Genomic DNA, 16648 nt, shown 5'->3' with positions numbered 1-16648 from the left:
GGAAGCGGTTGAGGTCATTGTGGAGCACAAGGACTTGTTATAGACAATACGCTCTCCCGGGACCAATGTTCCGAAGCCATCAAGCAACAGTAATTCGTTTAGTTTCTCAAGGAATTCGACTCTTTATAAAGTGGACCGCTCCATTATGTTTCATTATTCTACAAATAGCCTACCTTTGTTGAGTATCCTGTCCTGATCTGCTAGCTTGGAAATGCCAAAGTGACATGAAAGTATCCTGGGGGAAATAGTCATGCCATGCATGTACTATATAACCTGGTCAAAGGTGAGCAACTAACTAACGTAGGTTCAGATGCCTGTAGGTTGTAGAATCAGTTCCGCGTTCATCCCCTCAGCCATTACTTAACAATGAGGCAAATATTTCTATTATGTTATTATGATTTTTTGACGGTCTATTGTTCATGTGATTTTTTGTAATTGTCAGCTTAACATGTAATGTTGGGTTACCGGTATGCATTTTAGAATGCTGCAAAACAAATACCATTTAACCCATTCTGACCGGGCACCCATTTTGGTGTCAGCATCATGTTATGTTTTTTGCTATTGAAAAATAGCAGACCTACAAGCTCATATCGCGCCACCGAGTGGCGCGATACGATCTTGTAGGTCTGCTATTTTTTGAAAAATCGAAGAGTGACTGACATTTTTAGAATCTGATCTCAGGTCAGAATGGGTTCGTCAGACCAGTGTGTGTCCCAGTGGAAACCTCATATGAATCTGATCTCAGGTCAGAATGGGTTAAGGACATTAACATGTTGTATAATATACCTACCTACCACAGGCAAATTACTCTCTGCAATTGTTTTATTGTGCTTGCAGTAGGACATTAAGTTGGATTGCAAGGATTTATTTTATTTTATTTTACCCCTGTGTATTTTCGAGGGGCGCTAGCCCCTCCTATATTCAGCTATAGTGTAGATTCTTGTCCTAACACAAACATTAAATGCCATTGACAATGAATGGAGAATTTACATCAATAGCAAATCAGCTATTTTTGTCCTACACAAATGAATGGATCATGTATGACGATAAGAGCGCCCCTCACTTCACACGGGTCCCCTATACAGCTTTTGTCCCCACACGTCTCAATATTTGTCATTGACAATGAAAGGAGAAATTGGGTCAAATGTCCGTTAAATGACAATGATGATGACAAGAGCGCCCCTCACTTCACACAGGTGTGATTTTTTTTTACCCTTTATACAAATTGTTAATGGAGCGAGTCACTGTATCAATAGGTAGAATGGTGTGTTTCGAGTGGCGACATCATGTGACATCAGTTTGTGAAAAATATGTATTCCATTCTGCTTCCAGGCCATGGACAATGTTACTGTGGAAACTGTTACTGCGCCGCCGGTTGGCATGGAGACAAATGTGAATTCCAGTGCGACATCAGCCCATGGGAGAGCAAGCGGAGATGCACGTCTCCAGATGGCAAGATCTGCAGCAATAGAGGTCTGATTCCAGAGGGAAAGATAAAGACACACAGACACAGGAGGGAGGGAGAACGTGTATACCGGATGGGGCATGCCCATAGTTTATATCCAATAGCATGTGAGAGGAAACTGGTATGATTACGGTATGTAATCTAAATTGTGCTCTGCAATTCAATTATGGCTATGTCCATGATATCAACGCCCACATCTGTTGCTGACATTTTAATTGGTGAAATAGTGCCGTCTGTGTTTTCCCTTCCAAGCATATCTGGGGGCATTTTAGCATCACAATGTGCATGTGCTGTATAGGATACTAGGATGACAAGAATACATTTTTGCTATTTTTCTTAAACTATTACTGCTTCTCAGAGTGAACGGAGAAAGAAAGCGAGGCAGTGAGAGAAGACAGAGAGAAGACAAATGGAAATAAATCCCTTCATTGCGTGAATTTCACTGAAATTCACCATAGTTGGGCAGACAGGCGGACAGATGGAAAGAAAAGCCATACTAACCTATAGCAGAAATCGTCCCAGGAGGTTTTAGAACAGCTCTAAAAAATGAATTACTGTGGGGCAGCTGAAATCTGACTAAGTGCTACAGCATGGGCCCCATCTCCCAGCTGAATTTCTCATTTTGTGGTCAACAACCGTTAACTGCTTTTTCTTTCTCACTGTAGTTTTGCTCAGTCTCCATAATGGAGCTCTCTCCACAGTCCACACACGGTAGGGTTGTGACTGACAGGCAAAAGGATCAGACAATGAACATCCATGTTCATTTTCACATTAACATATGCCCTGTAGTTCATTTAGAAATGCTAGACCAGTGGCAGTTGGGCACCGGCCTACTCAATGATGCAAGTCTGGGAATTATATGCAAGTTCAGAATGCAGGGCATCCTGGTTATGCAATGCCTGTTGCCAGAGTAGGTCTATACCCGTTGAATCCGTCTGCTGTCTCTTGTCCCTTGTATGCCCACAATGGATATCTGTCTGTGTCTGTGCCCCTTGTATGCCCATAATGGATATACAGTATCTTATCTGTATATCTCTGTGTCCCTTATATATGGTGTTATATGGCCGATATATGGTGTTCCATGTCAGCCATGCCCAAATATGAAGTCCACACCAGTCTATGACATCAGTATCATGACGTCAAATTGATAACCTCATGGGTACTCCATATATGGGGATTTGCAGATGTGTCAATATTTTGGGGACAATCCCCGATTCAAATGAGGTTATTCCAAATTAAGAGACGACTGAGAGATTTCCCATCTCTCAGTGAATAACTCCCTCGGGTCCTCGTCGAGTGTTAAGTCTAGAGGGAGTAAATTACTCATATACGCACACTCGCAGATATTTGGCAGTTGGCACATACTGTAGAGTAGCCTATAGAGAAGGATTTCTCAAACTTCCCTGTCTTAGCTTAATCTTTTTTTTTTGTGGTGGTGGTGGAGGAGGGGGGGGGGGGGGTAAACTTCCCTGGTAGCGTGAAACTATAATCCTTTTTTTTCTTACAGCATTTTTCAAATCCTTCAAAAGAACAGCCATGATAAGAATTGCAGTGGGGGCTCAATAGAGGACTCGACGACATATACTGTTGTCTTTGCATCATCTCATAGAAGATGCAAGGCATCATGTACCATAAGCCTGCAAAGTGCCGGGGTTCAGTGGGTTGTCTTTCCCTACCATTATCCCCCATCTGTAGCTCGCACTCTAAAAGGTGTGTGATTTGACTGACAGCTCTAGATGACTCCCTCGTACTCCCACCCCACCCCCCCAGCTCTCTGTTCAGCTCACATCTTTTCTCCAGCTAATAATAAGCTCTAAATTGGCACACCATCAAGATTCCAACAAGCAAGCCACGCTCCAGGCATATATACCCAACGCATTCATATTCAATTTTCTAATAAAACATCACTGGAAAAAATACAACGGCTCTGTTTAGTTTTATGAAGAGGCTTTCCACATAACAGCGTGGCAAGTATGACAGCTCAGTCAAAGGCGTTCCAAGGGCTTGCCTCTGACAATGATCTCTGAACACAATGGATGCAGCGCTTGGTATTCTCTAATGACGTCCCCCTTTTTATAGAAGCTGCTGAACGGTAGCTAGTACAGAGGTGCTGCACTATGCTCAGAGGAGCCTGGCATGACTTTGCCAGTGGACATGAAAAAGCGTGGCTCTATAAAATAAATCCAGGGCTCCGGGGTTGTGAGGTACTGTATAGGGAGGGAGGCGGGAAGCCGGGAACCAGAAGCCAGGGGCCAGGTCTGCATGCACACCAGCTCCAGCCAAGAGGCTTGCCAGCTGGCCCAACTCACCCCCAGGGTTCCCCCGTTGCTCTGTCACTGCTGATAAGAGAAAATGGGATTTCCACTGGCTGCTGCTCAGCTGGTGCCCTGGCTTAGAATCTCGATGGGAAGAGAAAGAGGCACAGATGGGGAGGGAGAGAGCAAGACAGACAGACATACAGACACAGACAGACAGACAGACAGACCCCCCAACAGCATCTGTCTAATACTGTAGCTTCTGGGAACTCGGATTACGTCCTTGACGGTCCTTCTAGTTCTTTCAGCCACCATTGTGGGGTTCAGGCCAAGGAGTCAGAGCTCTTGGGGGTCGGGGGTGTCTGCCTCTCTCTACCATGCATGTCTCCTTTCCAATTAAGTTTCTCTTCTGCTAACTGTCTCAGAGTGCTCCTAATGCAACCACAGCTCTTGTCTTTTTAAGAAGGGTTTCATTATGAAACCCTTCTTAAAAAGACAAGAAACTTTCATACATAGATGATGATTGCGACTGTGTGTGTGTGTGCGTGTACGTGTGCGTGTGCGTGCGTGCGTGTGTTAACGCTGTAGGGACCTGTGTGTGTGGGGAGTGTACATGCTACGACGTAGACCCCTCCGGAGACTGGGGCGATATTCACGGAGACACCTGCGAGTGCGACGAGAGAATCTGTCACGCAACTTACGACCGGTACACGGATGACTTCTGCTCAGGTCAGTGGAATGCGGGGACATATTATTGGGCTATATCTTGCGCCACCCCATCCCTAAACTAATTTGCCATTTTTTACTATTTAAAAAAAACCTTTTAAAATAGTTCAAATAGCCGTAAAAAACGGCAAATTCGTTTAGGGATAAGGGATAAGGGTGGGCGCAAGATGGTGGACGACACACAGCTCAGAATGTAGACTTTAAGTAATCCTAAGAGGTTACTATACATGACAGCTGACCAATCCACGTGAGCTAAAGCCAGTGGTGGAAAGTATAACTACGTGAGTACATTTCTCAAGTGCTGCACTGTACAATTTTGAGGTATTTGTACTTTGAGTACTATTGAGTATTTCCAATTTCCAGTACATTTACTTCTAGCCTACTCCACTACATCTCAGAGGCAAATATTGTACTTTTACTACATTACATTTATTGAGAACTTTAGCTACTATAGTTACTTTGTAGACTTTGATTTTTATGATAAAACATACAATTTTGCCTTTATTTTATATTTTTTTATGGAGGGACAGACAGTAGGCTGACAGGAAATGGGGAGAGAGATGGGGGAGTGACATGCCGTAAAGGCCGTCGGGATCGGGAGTCGAACCCGTGGCCTGGACCGCTGAGCCACGGCCCAGGCCTAGATCGGCTATTTTTATACATTTGAAAATGAGACATTGTGCATAATGAGTACTTTTACTTTTGGTACTTACATTTGGATGCGAATACTTTTGTGCTTTTGCTCAAGTACATTTTGAATTGCAGACTTTTACTTTCAACGTATATTATTATATTATTCAGTATAACATTCGAGTACTTTTTCCACAACTGGCTAAAAGCCATGTCATGCTTAATGACACAAACACGGTTGGGTGCAGATAGATGGTCACGGCTGAGGAGACATTGGAGTTTATTTAGGCCCAAAGAAACCAAAACAAAGAGAGAGAAAACTGTAGCCTTTGATGGTTCACTACGTACCAGCAAAGGAGAGGCACACCTGCAACACACTTTACACTACAGTATGTGTCCACTCCTGAGCCAACTCTCTCCCAGCACTGTCCCCCGCATCAGGACTATACAATTTCCTTCATGTTCTGAGTTGATACTATAATGCAATGCATTGATATAAAGCATTCATATTCGACTGTATAAGTATATCACGGATTTCAGCAGCAACAGCAACAGCAACAAAACACACTTCCCATTCGAAATGGGAAAAGTAAAATTTCATGGCCATTTAAAAAGTTTATATAGTACAGACCGCATACACTATATAACCATGCTCTGTTTGCTGTCTCACAACAATGAATGGACAAAATGTGATGGATAGTACTGCATTATGTGCAACTAATGCCTGCAGTGTGTGAAGGTATAATCATTATTATCCCAGAGATTTGTCATAACATCAGACCATTTGGGCTCGGCAGCACTTTGGAGCCAGTGCTTGGCGTCTTGCCAAGCTTGCTGCTGTCTGAGGTTATAGTCACACAAAGGTGCCTGTCTCTTCTTTTCTCTCTCTCTCTCTCTCTCTCTCTCTCTCTCTCTCTCATGCCCTCTCACCCGTTCAGCCCTCCTGCCCTGTGTCTGCTCTCTGCTCTCTGACTTAGCTTCATGCACACCTTAGTCCAGTGGTTCCCAAAAGAGAAATTAGATGTTTGCCGGCCGGGACCCAAACTAAGTGAAAATAGCACATCTACTAACGTGGCGCGAAGAGCTAAAACATTTGTTTTCTAATTTATGGAATTTCTTACATTTCGTGACATTTTTTGTTTTAAATTCATGAAAAGTTTTGCTTTTTTTGGGAATGTTTTTTTTTTCTTAAATGTTTTGAAATAATAATAATTAAAAACTAAATGTAGGAAACATATTTGTTTTTATCTACGACCCACAAATGAGTCCCGAGCCTGCAGTGTTTGAGAGCCAGAGCCTTTAGTCCTCCTCACCCCTTCCCATCGGCCCTCTCTCCTCTCCCATGGCAGGTCATGGACAGTGTAACTGTGGGAGGTGTGACTGTAAGGAGGGCTGGGCAGGCAAGAAGTGCGAGCATCCTCTGTCCTGCGGTGTGTCCCTGGAGAGCAGTGTGAAGAAGTGCCGGGGAACGTCCAGCTTGCCTTGCTTCGGACGAGGTAACCCCCCCCCACACACACACACACACACACACACCCACCCTGCACTCCCCTGCTGTTGCCATGGTTACCACAGCCAGCCTGTACGGTCTAGTCGCCTCACCCTGTACCATGAGCTAAACTAAGGGCTTTACAGTACAGTATATACAGTGAGTGAGAGAGAGACTTTTTGAACTACATACACAATCAACAGCTAGTGACATGTTGGCGTGCCACCTAGTACTACTACTACTACTACTAGGTGCTACTACTAGTACTACTTAATGTACTACTCTTTTTTTGTGTGGCGCTAGCCCCTCCTATGCCCAGCCTTGTGTGTCTGTGTGTACCACGGAATGTATGATGATGTATGATGATAAGAGCGCCCCGCACTTCATACAAGTGTGATTCTTTTTACTTGGGCCAAACCAAAGAAATCAGATATTCGTTTCTGAGCCATGCATGCTCTATAAATAAACAACCTGACAGTTGACAGGACAGAGATTTATGCACCCCGCGTGTAAAAGGTAATTGCAAAGCAAATACATAGTAAAGGCCTCGTCATATATAGCGAGACAAGCAAGCTCAATTGTAGTCTAGTTCATGCATAGCCTATACTGGTAGACAGTAAATACCGGCTTAAGGTCCGGGTGATATCGCGGCTTGGACCAGTGGCTTGGACTGGTGGGTTGGTGTGTGTGTGTGTGTGCGCGTGCACGTGTACGTGTGAGTAATGAGCGTTACTGGCCAGCTACAGTATGTGAGCCCAGGCTGGAATGTCTTCCTCAATAGTGCTAGCCGTGGGTCGATGTGTCTAGATTTATTACAGTGCACCGTACGCTTCATTAGTGGTGCTTCTGGAACAGAGGCTGCCTGTCGTTCTAGAGCCTCCACAAACGTCAGATCTAATAACTAATATCAGATTCTCACTGCAGGCGACGATGGAAACTCCTCATGCATTCTTGTGCAAACAGAGGCCTGGGCCTGTGTTTCTTTCCACTGTTATCGGAGTCACGTATACCCTGGAGTCCTCTTAGACAGACGATGACAAGAGAGAGTTGGAGAAACAGATGGATGTAAAACAGAGTGGCGCATCCTAGGGGCGAGAGAGGCAACATATGTCATGGAGAGACCGTGTGAGACCGTGTGTGGCTTGCACTGTGTGACGTGACGCATGTGAGCACAGCATCGTTGCTGTAGTGTTTGTCTAAAATATGTGCGAGCACGCTCCCTCCCCGAAGGCGTTTTCCCTTCCCGTTTCCAAAACGATGAGGGAACATGTTTCATTGACCTTTTGGCGGTTTTTTATATGGCTATTGCAGAGGCTATACTATACTAATACTATACTGCCTGTTTTACCTTACATTTGAATGGCCCATTGTATGTTTAAACCTGTATACAGTTATGGACTATACATGGTTGTTTCTGTTTGCTTCCGTCTTTGTATGTACTATAGACAGGTGCCAATTCGGTACCGGGGCCGGCTGACTCGGGAATGATGCAAGTTGGGAACAATGTAAATAAGGAATGCATGGCCCACCTGCACCTTGTTACACAATACCCGTTATACCCGCTGTATAGATTACCCGTTAATGACCATGACCACAACTTACTCGACGCCGAGTACAGCACTCCCTCAGCCGTCTGGGTGCCGAAATTGAAGTCGAGCGGTGGAACGGTTCTCGAGATACGTGGATTACAGACATACATACATACTGTACTTACATTACAAATGGCAGTTTGAACAACAGTTTGAACAATACATTTGAATGGCACTTTTTACTGTTCCAAAGTATAGGCTAGCTAGTATGGCAGTTTGTTAATAATATAAATCCACCTTGGATATGACTTGGAGCATGATAAATAATCTGCCATATTCATAACTGATACAGCAGATATAGAACATCCATTCAGTATACAGTCCATTTTTTTTGACTTCTCCATCCTGTGTTGGCTTTAACATTCTATAAGTCTCTGGGGAAGCCCTGCATGGCGTTGTTCCCATAGTTCAGAAGCCCTGCTTGGCGTTGTTCCCATAGTTCAGAAGCCCTGCTTGGCGTTGTTCCCATAGTTCAGAAGCCCTGCATGGCGTTGTTCCCATAGTTCAGAAGCCCTGCATGGCGTTGTTCCCATAGTTCAGAAGCCCTGCATGGCATTGTTCCCATAGTTCAGAAGCCCTGCTTGGCGTTGTTCCCATAGTTCAGAAGCCCTGCATGGCATTGTTCCCATAGTTCAGGGTAAAGTGACGAGCCCATGCTGATAAAGTTACACTAAAGTGTGCTGTGTTCTACTGGCCTCGCGCACTAATTCAGCTTATTATTATTGAATTTGGCTGGTAAATGTCTGAGTGTTTGCCAATATTGTATTTGGCCGGTTGGCTCCATTAGGAAGAGCATCGCCCACCTGGTCGCTGCTGGGCTCCCCTAGATTCACCATGGGGTTAATGTAATAAGCAATTGATTGTCTGTCCCATGTGATCGGGGATTACTCAGCTCGGCCACTGGTACCGTATAACCCAATTGATCAGACAGTGTATATGCACACGATGTTGTGTGGCATAGTAATGCCTGATTTGTACGTATGTTTCGCACGGGAAATACCAGATCTACAAGATCATAAATGTGTCGCACTGCGACCCACTGTGAGCTTGTAGATCTGCTGTTTCCAGTGTGCGACTATAAATCGCACACACACGCAAATATCACCCTTACCCAGCTACTGGTATCCCTTATAGGTTTAGGCCTATGGGAATGAGCCAGCCTCATTCCTAATCCATTCTAATCCATACACCTGAGACTAAAGCAGGCCTGGACTGGTGGTGGGCAGTAATGGGACAGTTACCATGGAGAAAACAACATTGTCGGCACCACGGGCCAAGTTTTCTGTGGAAGAGCGACAGGGATTTGGTAATGGAAGCTCCCACAACGTCTGTTTTCTATACCCAAAATCAAAACAAGTTTGGTGCCCTGCAACTACAATATTATTACATCTACTACGTTCCCTGCTATAGTACTTTGTGTATCCTTAAAACCAATTCCATATGGAAAAAGTCCACAGTGGGCACAGCACACACACACACACACACACACACACACACACACACACCCACACACACAGACACACACACACACACACACACACGCACACCCTAATGAAACAGAGAAGATTAAGTTGTGCGGAGAGGAGAGTTAATTAGCTTTAATTCCTCCAGCAGTACCTTTAAATTATCTGGAATTGGTGCTACAAAATGGCACTTTACAACCTGCGCAAAATAACAATTAATGGGGTCCATGAACTCTGTCCCTTTAGCATGTGCTTTTATCTTTCAGCCCACACCCACTCCCTAGCGTTGCAGGCTATAGGCAGACAGTTTACTGTGAATATTCCTACAGCTGACATAGTGTGAATTTGAAACAAAAGTGTTCGGATTATGTTAAACTGAGGACATTATGGCGCGCGCGCACGTGCGCGAGCGATAAAACGTGTGCACACACACACACACACACACACACACACACACACACACACACACACACACACACACACACACACACACACACACACACACACACACACACACACACACACACACACACACACACACACACACACACACACACACACAGCCAGTAAATTGAGGTCATATTATTTTGAAGGCAGCGTCGATATGTCATGGATTCTCCGTGCCTGCTAATCTCTTTTTACACTCTCATTGGCTGCTGTGCCCAGGCTGTTAATCTATTATGTGCATCTAGCAAAAGAACACCCCTTTCTTAATGTATTTTGACTACGTGAGTCTGTCTGTCTGTCTGTCTGTCTGTCTGTCTGTCTGTCTGTCTGTCTGTCTGTCTGTCTGTCTGTCTGTCTGTCTGTCTGTCTGTCTGTCTGTCTGTCTGTCTGTCTGTCTGTCTGTCTGTGCGTGCGTGCGTGCGTGCGTCATACCGGTAGAAAATGAGAAAGTGACAGCGGGAGAGTGGGAGCAATATGAAATGTGTGTGTGTGTTATGTGGGTGCATATCATCAGTGTGTGTGTGTGTGTGTGTGTGTGTGTGTGTGTGTGTGTGTGTGTGTGTGTGTGTGTGTGTGTGTGTGTTCCCCATGAGGATTCTCTCTTGGCTTAGTGTCTAGAAGCAGAGTGTCATGGTTCAAAACTAAATGATTATGAAACAGGCTCACAGAGGCAAGAGAGGAGAGATCTGCAAGAGACAAGAAGCAGGGTGGGAGAGTGAGAGAGAGAGAGAGAGAGAGAGTGAGAGTGAGAGAGAGAGAAAGAGAGAGAGGGGCAACGAAGGACAGTGGGAGTGAGAGAGCACGAAGGACAGAGAGAGAGAGAGAGAGACAGAGAGAGAGAGAGAGAGAAAGCAAAGGTGACAGAAGAGGAAAAACCATTGAGGCATGGATGAGTGTGCCTGGCACAGCCAGAGCAGAAACGCCTTGATATTCAAAGCAGCAGCCTTCAGAGGCTTTTTCTTCCACGGAGCACCAAAGTCGGGCGCTTGCTTCTTTCGGCGGTATTTCCTCACGGTATAACACACGCTTTCATCACATTTCTGCTGATTGCTGGGATTCCATTCACTGCAAAAGCCTGGGCTTCCCATATCCACACGATTATCACTAACTGTATACATGTGTGTTATGTAATAGTTCACGCTACTCTACTCTACAGTACGTTTGACATTAAGAGAATGCCATGACTTTACACTAATAGGAAATATACAGCAGATATATGATGGGAATATTGCCAGTGTAAAGGGCACGCCTACAGAGTAGAAGGGGTCATGCTATTGTAACTTTTGGCCTTACAGTTATAGGTTTGCTAATGAACATCCACTCTGGAAAGTGAGCATGCTCTCGCGGGCGCCACGTGGCAGTATAATGATTGCCTATGCATCCATATGGATTCATTAGCTCACTGGTACTGTACATGGCCCTCTCCATGCCATGTGCTGAATATATCCTGATTAATCACTACCAGAAGGGAGGGTGGAGGACACGAGGGGATTCGCTCAACTTACACCACGCAATGGCCTTTCTCTCAGGTGTTATTTTAGGGAACGTGAGTTCAGTTGCACTGTGTCGGGTTTGAATAACTTTTGAATAATAACTCTTGAGCCTAATAGTGTCTACTTAGTTGTGCGACCGCATCACTCATAAAAAATAAATAGTTTTCAAGCGAGAATAAATGTGATGCTGGGTGTCGTTATAATTTACGTTTAATGAGGGTTAACCACTTTGGCCTCATTCATACAGCCCCCCGAATGGAGACGAAACACTTTTGGCAGAGCACCCTGCATAGAGAGGAATGGCACTCTTCAATGTCAATTTGTTTTTTATTCATCAATCAAAATTCAGGAAAAGACGGGACTACGCAGTGAACTGGCACCCAACTCTCCATATCCCTCCCCTCTATGCCAAAGATCAACAGACATGATCCTCGCTTTTATTTTTGAAGTGCGTTAATCCCTTCTACATTCAGCTATAGTGTATATAGATTTTCACCAACATTAAATGCCCTCGACAATGAATAGAGAATGTACGTCATATATGTGTCTGAGCAGGTGTGATTTTCTATTTTTAAATATCCAGAGTATTTCCAGCAGTCTAATAACAGAAGATGTGTCACACTGTCCCCGATGATGTATGAAGGGTGACGGCCGGCGAGAATGTTTGTTCTGTAGCTGCTGGGCTCTGGGCGCTAATGGAATGCCTTTTCATTCACACCACAGGATGTGACACAGCACAGCTTGTGTGCGTGTGTGTGTGTGTGGGAGGGTTGTCTGTCGCTGGGATGTGTCATATTGGTAGAGACGCCGGACCCCTTCTCTAGCTGTCACAAGACTCACACAACAGGGAAAGTGCCATTGAAGACCAAACAGAAAGAAGACAAGCTTTGGAGATAAACGAGGCTGCATGCCAAACTGGCCTTGACGTTACAGATCCTGTGTTGTTCAATGATACGTCTATAGGGGTTGGGACTCTCTCACATAGACGAGGTTTGAACAGACCTGCTTTGCATCATTGTGACTATTCGTGCTCAGTGTTTCATTTCGTCAGAATGTGCCAAGACTGGTGATCACTGGTGATGTGACCAGCATTATTACTGTAAGATGCCGTCTATTTCTTAGAGAGGAAGATCAAATACATACACGCATACACACACACACACACACACACACACACGCTGGCGCAGGCAGCTGTGACGACCACGGAGATAATCGATAAGGCAGGGGTGTTATGACATCACCCGTTGCTAGGGTAACTGAGCCCCTGGAGCAGATGGTGTTTTATCTCTGAGGCAGGATGGAGATCGGAGAGGTTGCCAGACAGAGGCCAGTGTGACATACAGCACTTTTGACTATGTGACTGTGTGCGTGCGTGTGCTTGCGTGCGTGCATGCACAATTAACCCAAGCCTTATTAGCCTATAGGAGGTGCAAATAAGGGAGACCATGTCAGACCACACAATGTATTGCTCCTGCAAACTATATGGAAAACCAATCTTAGCCAATCAGGATGGAGTATGAAAAATCTGAAATAGCCTACCCGTTTAATGACTAACAGAGATATACTGACACTGTGTACCGATCTGCGTGATGTTTGGACAAACTCTGTAGGTCTACTGTCTGTGGCCTGGGCCATGGCTCAGCTGGTAATCCAGTCTGTCAGTGTGCCGCGGGTTCGACTCCCGATCCCGACGGCCTTTACTGCATGTCTTCCCCCCCCCCCTCCATCTCTCTCCCCCATTTCCTGTCAGCCTACTGTCTGTCCCTCCATAAAAAAATATATAAAATAAAGGCGAAAGCCACAAAAAACTATAAACAGCAAAGCTCCGTGGAAGAAAGATGATTGCACCAAAGAGGAAACACTCCGGTCAATAATTGAGGAGGAGAAAGGGCTGAAGCCTGAAGTGTGTTTAAACAATCAGTCTTCATCCAGCTGAATAATTCCCTTTTTTGGGGGAATTCATTTTGCGATTAGTTCACTTGTCTCTTCAATATCATGGACCTCGGACAAAGCCATCTCGGATGGTGACAAATCATGACGATAAACACAATTTGTTGGGCCGAACAAATAATTAGAACAATAAAAAAAGTGTCGTTTTTTTCTTCGGCTTTCCCAGAGGCTTACAGGTCTTTAAATAAATACTTTCTGAAACGTCTCTGGGAAAAATGAATGAGAAATTATCTTCCGGGCCGTCATCAAGAAAGGGGTGGCGGGACTGTGACGCTCTATAGAGCGCCGAATTCCTGACGTCACTCGCTCATGGAAGTTTTTCTCTATGGAGAATAACATGGGGTCATCTCAAAAACGTCTCATATAAGCATTGTGGTCCAAAATTAAACAAACTGTCTCTGCGATATTGTCGAGGAGGTGTCTCTGTATCGTTTATGACAGTCAGTCCCTCATATTTTGATACAGTCTGTTTCTAGCCCGCCCTTCTGCATCCGATACTTCACACATATATGTACCGACGAGTCTAGAATCTAGATCTAGAGCGGATCAGCAGTCTGCAAAGCAACTCCACCCCAACCAGTCTACCATTATAAATAAACACTCAAACCCACAGTTCCACCAAGGCTCTGAAAATAGTAATAATATTACTTTTGGAAAAAAGTAAATGTAATATTATGACTCAAAATGTGAAAGTAACTAGTTAAGTTACATATTACTGGAAAAAAGTAATATTACTGAAAGTAATATATTACTTAAGTTACTTGACAACACTGAGTAAGCCTACAGTTTGAATACCGGACTTTTACTTGTAACAGAGTATTTCTATATTGCAGTATTGATACTTTTACTTAAGTAAAACATTTGAGTATAGATAGCAGATAGTGATACGATAACAATCACATCGCCTAATGGAATTACAGGAGGCATGATGTCACTCTCTTCAACTGACACCAGCAGCGCATCAGCAATGTATAAACAGTGTGTTGTACCAAGACAACTAGAACCGAGAGGAAGAATTGAAGCCAATTGAAACCAAAGTGACTGCAGCTGGGACCAGACACATGATGAACGAGCGATACAACATGATAAAACAGAGCTTTTGATCGTACTCGATAGCAGCGGTGCACGTTCATGACTCGAGTCGCGGCCCCCCTGCACATTCATGAATCAAATTCTATGACGCAAAAAGGCGTCGCATATTATGCCTCAAATAGGCCTTTAGCCCATCACAATTCACAACCCGGAAGAATGGGTGAGAAGGGAGTATGCAGTGCACTTAATTTTTCATAGATTTAACATTTGTAAAACATTAAAATATTGGTAGAGTAGGGTACTGCTGGCCAATCTGGACTGGAGGGGCACACAATCCAATCTGGGTGGGCAACGCCATCCAATGCCCCCCTGTAGAGACGGCACTGGGAGTATGCAGCGCTGGGTGAGCAACTCCATGCAAGTGGATGGGAGGGGATTTCCATGCAGTGCCCTCTCTATTCTTTTTTAACTCATGGGTAAAACCAGCGAGCACAATGTGTGCTTATATACTGCTTAATGGAATGATAACCCTAACCCATTTACAAGTGTTGCATCATGTATTGTAGGCCAGGAAATCCACACACAACTAACTACTTCTCAAACTGGATGTCTCAAAACCAGATGTCTATTTATAACAGTGGCGTCATTTCAGCAGAAGCTAGGTATGGCAAGTTCACGACGCGTGGCGTGCATGCATGCGTCATGCCCAGAATCTTTGTGTTTATGTGCTGTAATTTGTGCTCTTTTTTTGGCCTATTTTCCGCCATTTTTGCGGTTATATGCAGTTATTTGCCCATTTCTTTGGCATATTTTCCAGTTTTCCCTTCATTTATTTTTTTCCCCATGGAGCCCAGATGCCAATTGACACAGCGATTTATATCTATTTTTCTTGAGCGATTCGCCAGCATCACTCTATAACAATCAGAACCATAAAATTGTAAGTCTGAGTTATATTAAAGAACTAAAAGAAATAAAGGTGCGAAATAAAGGTTACCTGCATCAGTAATTCTTTATACTGTAACAAACTGTAATGCAGACCAAAAAGAAAACACAAAACTGTTGCTTTTGAAATTAAATTGCAATATTTTCTAGCTGACATAATCTTGATCAAATGACTGCATGCCTGGCTGACATCTCACAGTGGATGTCCTCCAACCACCTCAAGCTGAACCCAGACAAGACTGAGCTTCTCTTCTTCCCAGCTAAGTCCTGCCCTATGCGGGAGCTAACTATTTCCGTAGACAACGCCCTGGTAACGTCTGTCCCAACAGCCAGGAATCTTGGTGTTGTCCTGGATAGTCAGCTCTCGTTCAAAGCTCACATCACAGCTGTCACTCGATCATGTAGGTTCACACTCTATAACATACGACGAATTCACCCAGGAATCAGCCCAGCTCCTAATCCAGACAACAGTCTTGTCAAAACTCGACTATTGTAACTCCCTCCTTACTGGCCTACCAGCATATGCACTTAAGCCTCTCCAGCTGATCCAAAATGCAGCAGCTCGCTTGGTCTTCAACCAGTCAAAATTCTCACATGTCTCCCCCCTGCTCCGCTCCCTCCACTGGCTCCCGGTCGCTGCCCGCACAGAATACAAAACTCTGATGCTGGCATTCAAAGCAACCAAAGGTATGGCTCCCCCATATCTTACAAGTATGATTGAACCCTACAAACCCTCCCGCGCACTCAGATCAGCCAACGCAGGGAAACTGGAAGTACCCTCACTAAAATCGCCGGGACAACGCTCCACACGTCCCAAACTCTTCTCCCTTCTGGCTCCAAAACTGTGGAATGCACTTCCCATTGCAGTCAGAACTGCAGCATCACTCCCAATCTTCCGCCGTAGCCTGAAAACCCACCTTTTCAGACTCCATCATGGCCCATAGCACTTACCCTAACCCCTTAGATAGCATTTCTGTTGGCTTAGATAGCATTTGACACAGACTTATAGCATGTTATGTTATGTTATGTGATGTATTCCCATGCTTTTGTTCTTGCTTACATGTAAGTCGCTCTGGATTAAAAGCGTCTGCTAAATGCCTAAATTGTAAATTGTAAATTGATATATATTTCAAAATACAAACTCAATGCAAAGTTGTCTCCAATGAGTAT

At 44.5% G+C, this 16648-nt stretch overlaps 1 protein-coding gene across 1 annotated transcript in view; it reads left to right on the top strand.

The window, feature by feature from the left end:
• The window catches only part of itgbl1 (integrin, beta-like 1), a 48756-nt gene that overhangs the window by 18528 nt on the left and 13580 nt on the right, over nucleotides 1-16648 (top strand). The window contains exons 5-7 of the mRNA XM_083777491.1: nucleotides 1333-1473; nucleotides 4309-4449; nucleotides 6426-6572. Of these exons, the coding sequence (XP_083633617.1) occupies nucleotides 1333-1473; nucleotides 4309-4449; nucleotides 6426-6572 (429 nt within the window). The remainder of the gene's footprint in view (nucleotides 1-1332; nucleotides 1474-4308; nucleotides 4450-6425; nucleotides 6573-16648) is intronic.

Source organism: Protomyctophum parallelum (assembly GCF_964188405.1).
Source record: "Protomyctophum parallelum genome assembly, chromosome: 11".
Taxonomy (NCBI): Eukaryota; Metazoa; Chordata; class Actinopteri; order Myctophiformes; family Myctophidae; genus Protomyctophum; species Protomyctophum parallelum.
The sequence above is the reverse complement of the archived record's forward strand: the minus strand, read 5'-3'. Positions and strand labels throughout refer to the sequence as shown.